The 9,228-nt window shown below is 40.9% G+C and overlaps 1 protein-coding gene across 4 annotated transcripts in view; it reads right to left on the bottom strand.

Annotated features, from left to right (window-relative positions):
• Window positions 1-1,443: 1,443 nt before the first annotated feature.
• The window catches only part of Layn (layilin), a 17,474-nt gene continuing 9,689 nt past the window's right edge, over window positions 1,444-9,228 (bottom strand). For 2 of the 4 annotated variants that reach the window (XM_028783722.1, XM_028783723.1), the window contains 4 exons: window positions 7,725-7,760; window positions 6,686-6,769; window positions 4,007-4,106; window positions 1,444-2,296 (listed from right to left, as the gene is read on the bottom strand). In XM_028783722.1, the coding sequence (XP_028639555.1) occupies window positions 1,936-2,296; window positions 4,007-4,106; window positions 6,686-6,769; window positions 7,725-7,760 (581 nt within the window). In that variant the 3' untranslated portion in view covers window positions 1,444-1,935. Of the gene's footprint in view, window positions 2,297-4,006; window positions 4,107-6,685; window positions 6,830-7,724; window positions 7,761-9,228 lie in introns of all 4 variants that reach the window. The other 2 variants (XM_028783720.1, XM_028783721.1) reach the window with 1 other exon arrangement.

The following is a 9,228-nucleotide window of genomic DNA, read 5'->3' as shown; positions in this document are numbered from 1 at the left end:
TTCGATCTAATGAGTCACATTCTCTTTGTCAATTTTACTTTTAATGATTTAATATTCAAATTATTCCTCATTACTAAAGGTGGGCCTTTATGAGTTGGCTTCTGTGATCTGCTAATTCCTGATCATGCTTGCTTGGTGGTGGTATAAAGTTTTACAAATGACCACTCTCATTCCCAATCTCTTTAAATATGTTTTAACAATAGTGTCACTTAACAGTACAAATATACTATGTGTACTGGTCAACCAAGGCAATAAGTATTACTTTTCTATCATGACTTAGTGTTTGCAGCCCTTGAGCTCCTTTCTCATAGTTATTCATAAATATGTAATAGGTCATTGTGATGTGTAGGCCCCCATTGTTCCTGTAGAACAAGAGACCTGTTGATTCTACCTATGTTTAGGTACCCGTTGTTTCCTTTTCATTGTAGGAGGAGCTAAGGTGGGAGGAGTAAGGAAAGGAAGAGGAGGAGTTGGGAGAGGAAGAGAAAAAAGGAAGAGGAGGAGCTGGAGAGGACAGAGATTTAGGAGGATGGAGAACCACACAGGTATGGAGAGCACTCGTGGGGAACAACTTATAAACTTATAATTAGGTTAACTAATTGGGATACAACTCTCTTTGTATGGGCATCTTGTTATTAATCATTATCAAACATATAAAGCCTTTGATTAATCTATAAGAATTAGAGCCTCATTCTCTTACTGGGCCCCCATGGATGGCGGAATGGTCTGGACAATGCCCAGCCTTGTGGAGACATCGTGGAAGATTGCCAGAGCCATCTCTCATGGTGGCATCTAGTGGGTGGCAGGGCTGGTGTTTCTGGTGGGCCGGTTTTAGCTGCAGCGCGCACATGGCCTCAGGCTGAGAAACATGGCGGCTGGACTAGGCAGAGCCGCTGCAGGTTAGATAGTCGAATGACCGGTGGTCATCTATTAAATAATTATTACAACATTTCATTACTCAAGTAACTCACATTTCTTCTGCTTCTGGCCTTGAGTCATCCAATTTCATGGAGTACTGGGTTATTTAGTGGAGAATACACATATGCACATCTATACATACACATACATATGCATACTTAACATGTAAAGCCCCACGGTGACAGCACTGTTTTCTGTTCCCATTGCACACAGTAGGACTTATTCCCATTTCCTCCCTTCTGGTGCCTTCTCTGATAATGGGAAGCCTGCCTCTCCTTATCCTTAGTATGACTACTCTTCACCAGTCCCGCATACAGTTTCCCATGTTGCTGCCACCCATTCCCAGAACAGCACATACTGTCTGAACCCAGAGAACAAGAAGCCCAGAATCAAACACAGCTCATTTTTACTTTCTAAAGTATTTCCAAGTTGGATTTTTCCAAGTTTAGATGTCGGGAGAATGAAAAAAAAAAAAAAGTTCCCCTGAGGTCACATGCAGAGGAAGGACTGTAGACACAGACTGACTAACATTCTGCTTCCTGCTTTTTATTGGATTTTTTTCAGGGGTGGGGTGGGGTGCAGGTTTGGGAATTGTTGATGTGCAGGTCAGCCTGAGGCTTCCATACAGAGACTTTGACAGTTTGTGTTTTTGTGTTGCCCGTGCTGCTGTATAGAGCAAGGAAAACAGAACCTAGAGGTGGGCTTTCCAAGCTCCCTGGTCACCTCTTAATCCTGACCAGTGACAGCACCACCAGCCCTTGAACATCAGTTAGAAGCCACTGTCTGACAATCACTGAGAGTCTGCTGTGCAACAGCGCCTGGGCAAGGTGCCTTCTCACCTTGGCTAAGCTGGATGAGGCTCTCTGAGGACTTGGGGACCCAGAAGGAAGTTGTGGTGCGGTGCTCGCCCCTAAGACCTGAGCTGAGCCTTTTCATAAACTTTCTGAATATTGTCCTTGTAAGAAATCGGAGGCCTTTGCTTCTCCTTTTTCATTCTTGCCAGTTTCTCCATATGTCTTAGTAATATATTTCATTTTCTACCCACCCACTCTCCTTGCTCCTCCCCATTCTGTCAGGGGAGAATTCATAGATGTCATTGGTCACAAATCCACTCTCCATACTTGCCAAAGTCACAAACCCACTTTCTGAAGGGTTCACAGCCATGTTGTCATAGTCAGAAGACATGTCGTCTGGCATGGCTTCTGCAGAGCACACCCGGAAGGAGATGTTCTTCAGGTCTGGCCGGGGCTCGGCTAAATCAGCGTCACTTTGTTTTCTGATGACATTGTAAACGTCTAGGTTGGGGCTGGTTTCTTGGTGAGGGGTGGGCCAAATGGTGTGCTGCTCCTTTGTGCTAGGGGCTGGCTGCTCTCGTTTTCTAGAAGAAGAGAACCAGGCTGAGTATTTGAGACCAGAGTTTTGAGAATGTCCCTGTTCCTATTAAAGTGGGGGAAGTGACCTCAGGAAGTCATCTCTCTCTGCTTCTCATCTACCTACACCAACAGGCTCTGTGGGTCAGGTAGAAGACACCCCAGGAAACTGTTCTACTCATGGATGTTCCTACACCTACCATTCACTGTCTTAGTTCAGGTTCCAGGACTTCTTGGGGAATGTGGGGCCAGAAAACAGTAGAAAAGAATTACACTAAACCAAACCCTAGCCAATTGAACAATAAAACAAAAACTCATCTCTAAAAAAAAATTTAGCCATATTCTACCATAATTCTAGACAATAAACAAGAGAAAAATTAATAATGTCATTGACTCTACCACCAACAGAAACCACATTCCCATACCGTATCAGTTACTAGAGCTGCTTGGAAATAGTTCATGCTCATCTCTATTCCAATATTATACTTATACCCACCACTCAGAATCACTAAGAAAGAATCACAATTTGTTTTGGAAAGTATTTTTGCTAAACTCTGCAATAGTATAATTGTGTCCTTCTTCTATCAATGCATTTTGTTTGTAACACTTAAAAATATTGTTTAAGGGACTGGGGATATAGCCAAATGCAACTTGTCTGGCACATGGAATGCCCTAAGTTCCCAGGACCATTTAAAAATGAAGGAAGAAAAACAGAAAAGAGAAAATATGTTCCCCAGTCTTGGCAAAGGGACAAATGCATTTAAAAGTGGAAATCAGGAACCAATTGTATATAAGTCATTGGAAAATGTGTCTGTAATTGTTTAACTGAATTCTATTTTAAATTCAAGAAAATTACTGATAAAAATGATTATAGTAATGTCTAATACTTTTGAGTGTTTATTATATGCTATACACACACACACACACACACATGTGTGTGTGTGTTCATTGCTTAAACTCATAATAATCATTTGAGGGGATTATTAAATGAAACAGGTTCTACATTGTTACAAATGTATCTCAGTGCTTATCAAAGTGAATTCAACTTAAGTTGGACTCTGATTTTTCTGCTGTAAAGGTGACAATGCTAGCGTACTTGAGTGTCTACCTTGATGGCGGGGAGCAACAGTGTAACGGGGAGCAGTCGCATGTACTTAGAATATACGAGCATGTGATCCAGATTACACACAGAGGCTGCCTATGCTACCTAGTTTAGCTTCTTTGGAACAATACACTTTTGAAACAATTTAAAAGAAACATCAGTTTAAAAGAATTTGGCTGATTCATTCTGAATAAAGTGGCGTTGTGTCCGATGCTTCCCAGAATCCTTTGGAACACACAATTTTCATGTGGCCCATTAGTCATTCATTACTCAACAAACATTTTTGGAATGAGGACCTACATTTAGGAGAACACTCTACTGGGTGATCCGTGGGTGCACAGGAAGTGAATAACACTGTTTTACCTTTCACTTTGCTTAAAAGTCTTCCACACACACAGAAGAGAAAGGACATAGGGCTGCTAGTGTAATCACAACTCAGCACAGATGCTCAGAGAAATGCTGTTTGTTTGGCATGTGGACCTCGTGTCCTGCCAGAATTTACTCTTAGTTCTATAGTTATTCTTCTCTCGGAGTTGTCATGGCTTTTAATGATGTCAACCAGGCAACATCTGAGTGCAGAGGGAGCAAAGGTTTGCATGATGAAGGTTCTACTTGCCTTCTACAGATCCAAACCCAACATACAGCAGAAGTGACCACAAGTAGGAGGAAAAGGGGAATACTGGGAATTAGGATGTAGGCAAGATTCAAAGCAGCCTCTGAAAAAGAAAAAGTCATATATTAGCTTAGTTCTCTCGCGCGCCCCCCCCCCCCGGGGGGGGGGGGGGGGGGTGGGGGGGTGGGTGTGTATGTATGTATGTATGTATGTATGTTTTCAAACCAGAGTTTAAAAAGCACATTCAATAGAGTATTCTAAGCAACACATCCTAGGAAACAGATGCAGTTTCCCAGTTGGCAGAGTCGCCAGTTTCAACAAAGGAGCATTTTCTACCTAACCTATTAATCTAGGTGACAATGTAAGCAAGTTTAAATTTTGGAGTCTTGTATATATTGTAAATCATATTGTAAAAATCATGTTTGATTTTTTTCATACTAAAAGGATCCTCCTTTTCCACATACTTCTTAGCAAAACAGGGCTTGTTGGGGGCAGTGTATGTATCTTTGCTCCCAAAGACAGTCACAGAAATTCCCAGGCTTGGAAGAAGGAATGAAAAAGATCAAGCCAAAAGTCCCAGTGTCATTTGCAGGGAAGAGAAAGATCACATAAAGGAGACCATCAGACTTTCCCAACACATCTAACCAAGGCCAAGTAGCTTCAGCTAAATCCCTAAGTGCTGGGAAGAACACTGAGGGTCGTCTTCTTCTTCTTCTTTTTTTTTTCCAACTCTGTATTCTCTAAAAGAAAACTGGATGTTGTTCCCTTCAGGACTGTGAGAAAAATCAAGGATTACAAACTAACCCTTCTTTTTCCACTGATCCAAGTTTCCTGACCATACAGAGAAACTTGACAAGCATAAAACAAAACAAAACAAAACAAAATAATATAAAACAAACAAAAACATCAAACACACAGAAAATAGAGAATTCACTTAAAACACCATTATAAGTGATAGAAATGCCAACTTACTTTGGATAGCACTTTATTCTTTCTTAAAGATATTTTCACATATCTATTGGATAATGAAGAATTTGGCTATCCTCCATCTCTGGTCTTTGAAAGGAAGGTTCTAATTACTTGACATTTTCTAAGATAGAAGATTGAATTTTTATTCACGAGCCTCTTGAACAGAATTTATGGTAAAGAGATTTCTTAGAATGGGGGCTGTTATACCAATCCGGTGATCATAAAGTGGGGCTTTGAGCTGGGTGGCACCAGAATTCTCCCTTGGAAATATACCACCTGATAGTGATTACTTCCATCCTGCTTAGGTGATAAAACCTAATGAAACCTCTGAACACCAAAGCTTAATGGAGCTCCTTGGGTGGGTAACACAGTATGCTAGGAGAAGTTTATTATTTACCTTTGTGAAGCTGAGAGCAAAATACTCAAAAGAACAACTTAAAAGAGGAAAGACTGACTTCAGCTCAGTGTTGCATGATGTTGGGCAGAACATCATGGAGGTAAGTGATTGTAAAGGCTGTGCACATCATGGTCAACAGGAAGCTGAGAGAAAGGAACATACTAATCACCGTGTATACGCCTCAAAGGCATGCTCCCTGTGGCCCACTACCTCCAGCTAGGTCCCACCCCCAAAAATTTCCAGAATCTTCCATATACCTCTACTACTTAGAAATTAAACATTCAACACAGGAGCATTCGGAAGATATTTTATAGTCAAACAATAACAAAGAAGGTGATAGTCCTGAATCCACTGGAAGATGATACATACGGTACCATTTGAAACCCTTCCAGACTTTTCCCTGCCTGTGACTTTATTTGGTTGTTCTCTGCTTGTATTCTAGAGAGTAATATATGTAGGCACTGTATTCCTAAATTCTGTGAATTCCAGTGAATTATTGAACACGACAGCTTTGGTAGGCACTATTGGATGTGTAGCCAGTTGAACATTAGTGCAGGTGGTCTCAGGACTTCAAGATTTGTGGTTTATATCTGTCTGGTGTGAGAGTTATAGAATGTGCCTTTAAGCCATGTACATGCATGCATGCATGCATGTGTATGTGTGTAAGTGTTTGTATAGACCCTCAGTGTCAGAACTGAATTGAAGTAAAACATTACATTTCATTTTAGGGATGTGATAATGCTTTCATCTAGGTACAAAAAATGCTAAATGATTAAACTGAAGCACAGAGAAAAAGAATTTAAGTTTCCCAGTGATGAAAGCACAGATTTCCCTCTTGAAACTCAGGGCAAGAGTGAAATGGAAAGCTCATTAGCACTCCAGTATATCTCCCAACTATCTTTTACCTTTGCTGATCAGGCTTTTAGATGTTATCTTTCACATTTCTTCAGTTTGATCCACTGATATATATTGACCCCAGATGGTATGTATCATGGCTTGGGTTATTTACTCTTGTTTTTCTACATCCATTCTCCCAGCCTTTATCGTATCCCACCTCCCATGGTCAGGAAAGTTTCTTAGTCTTTTCCTTTACAAAGACAGGGTGGACTTTTATACCTCCTGTCTAGTCTTTCCCTCAATCATCTTAGGATAGTACCCATTGCACTGATGAAACCCGGCATTTAATACAGTGTTTGCAATGGCACAGATGCTTTGCCTAATTCCATTTTTAAGGAGCTCTCTGAAGAGGAAAGTAAGAAGTGTAGCCATACTTAATTTCTAGTCAAAGGAGTTCATTGTCTACTTTTCCCAAGTACCTCTGCGTTCTTTAATTGTTTCTTTGGTGTCTTCTTTCTGTGTTTCTTTGGGAAGTATGGGTGTTGCTGGCTCAGTTGCTTCACCTGAGAGAGATACACATGGGCTTGAGAACTTGAAGAAAGGTGTTATAGTCCAGGCATGCTCTGAGGTAGAGTGGGATACAAGAAAACAGTAGTAATTTGACCAGTGTTATTTATAAATACAGTAAAATACCAAGTGTTAGATTTGTTGCAATAGAGGTTTGTCTTCCTTGTGTGTGTGTTTCTGAGTGTTCTGTGTATGTGTGTGAAAAAATGTGTATCTGTGTGTTTTATGTATGTACATAAACTAGAGGTTGATATTAGGTATCTCCCACTACTGTTCCCTACCTTGTGTTTTGAAATGGAGTCTCTCTGAACATGGAGTTTGAGATTCAGGTAGATTGACTGGAAAGTAAACCCTGTCTCTGCCTCCCCAGCAATGGGATGGAAGGGGAATATCTCTGTGTCAAGCTTTTTGCCATGGATTCTGGAGATCTAACTCAGGTTTTCGTGCTTGGACAGCGAGCACTTTACCTACTGAGCCATCTCCCCATACATGTCTCCATGGTTTTGGTGAGACTTGTGTTGCCAATGCTCAGGTACCAAAGCAGCCAACAAGCAGCTGGAGTTGAGCAACATAAAGGACTAATGTACCTGGGGAAAGGTACAATGACTTACTGCTAGGCTCATAAAAGATCAGTTAGGCTCATTCTTATCTCATTGATTATATTGACAATAATGATAATGATGATGATAAGCATCGGTGGTGATGATGATGATGCATCCAAAACGGAATTTTCAAACCATTACTTTTCAGTTTTGACTCACGTGAATAACAGCAGGAAGAGTGTGATGAGCTAGCTGCCACAACTGACTGTGACAGATATCTGTCCAACTTGCCTGGGAAAACACCAGTGGTCTTCCTACTGAGTAATCTGTTCTAAAGGCATGATTCTAAATCTATAAAGAGGGCTGTGAAACGTCCCAAATTAACCCAAATTTCATATGACAGACTTACCTCCAGGCCTAGTAGAGGGCATTGCACTTGGTTTATCTGCAGAAGGGGAAAAGAAAAGATCTTACATTTTCCTTTATCTTAATGAAATCAGCTAGAGTGTAGCATGTAATTCCGATGAATTCTGTTTCTTATCACCATATTAACCATTGTTAACTGATACTAGAGATAGGTTGCTTAAGTCAAAGAATTTGGTGCACATAAATATTAGCCTTCCTTCAGCTGTAATTCAGTGTTTTTTTTTTTTAAATTAAACTTTTAGGCTTTCCAAATGTACACAAAAATAGGACTCTTGTATACTGAGTGCCCGTTTGCCTCTGCCTCGTCGGCATGGGGCTACCTGAGCTCCAGCATTGATCCCTACTCCCCACAGCAGTTCCTGGCTGGGATTGTCTTAAGTGGTCCAAGATATTTTATCGGTTCGTACTGAGGACATTTCCAAGAGCAACAAACACTAGGTCTGTAAGAAGGAGAAGTGGTTGAAGGATTGGCCAATTTCAAGGCAGAGACTGGTGATTAACCTTGAGATACTTAAAACATTCCCAGGAGCTTCTAAGTCCAATGTTTTTGCTGTTGGCTGACCTTGTATTAGCGTGGGGTCTCTTATGCTAATCAGATGCCTGGAATTCATAGAAGCATGGAGGTTTTAGTGATATAGTTGTCAGATGCAGATCTCAGCAATTTTATTCAGAAAGGGAAGTAATGATTAATCTTTCTTTACATATGTGTGTGTAGACTTGATCAAATTCCATTTATTTACTGCTAAAACTTACCCACATAGGATATTATGTCATACTAGAGAGCATTCTGAGCATTTTATAAAAACAGTCTCAATCTTGATAACAGGCTTATTATAGAGGAGTCTTACTATTACAATTCTTACTTTGTACACGAAGAAACTAAAATACAGGGGTTTAAATAACATACTTAAATTTTATAGCTAATCATTAGCTAAAAGATATTTTAACTAACTAAAGAAGACAGAATTATGCCACTTAATAAAGATAAAACAACAAAATGTGAAAGAACCTAAGTCAGTTGAAGAGCTTATGTTCTGACATCCTGTGATCACTGTATATGGTCAAGCTCCTGTACCTCTGACCACTGACAATGTGGCCATGAGCATAGTATATATCTGTGCACAGTGGCCATGAACACGGGGATCTATGCACAGTGGTTATCAGCACAGCATCAATGCACAGTGGCCATGAGCACAGCATCAGTCCACAGTGGCCATGAGCACAGCATCAGTGCACAGTGGCCATGAGCACAGCATCAGTCCACAGTGGCCATGAGCACAGCATCAGTGCACAGTGACTGTGAGCACAGCATCAGTGCACAGTGGCCGTGAGCACAGCATCAGTGTACAGTAGCCGTGAACACAGCATCAGTGCACAGTGACTGTGAGCACAGCATCAGTGCACAGTAGCCGTGAGCACAGCATCAGTGCCCAGTGGCCATGAGCACAGCATCAGTGCACAGTGGCCATGAGCACAGCATCAGTGTA

The sequence above is a fragment of the Grammomys surdaster genome, unplaced genomic scaffold (genome assembly GCF_004785775.1).
Source record: "Grammomys surdaster isolate TR1022 unplaced genomic scaffold, NIH_TR_1.0 1164, whole genome shotgun sequence".
Taxonomy (NCBI): Eukaryota; Metazoa; Chordata; class Mammalia; order Rodentia; family Muridae; genus Grammomys; species Grammomys surdaster.
The sequence above is the reverse complement of the archived record's forward strand: the minus strand, read 5'-3'. Positions and strand labels throughout refer to the sequence as shown.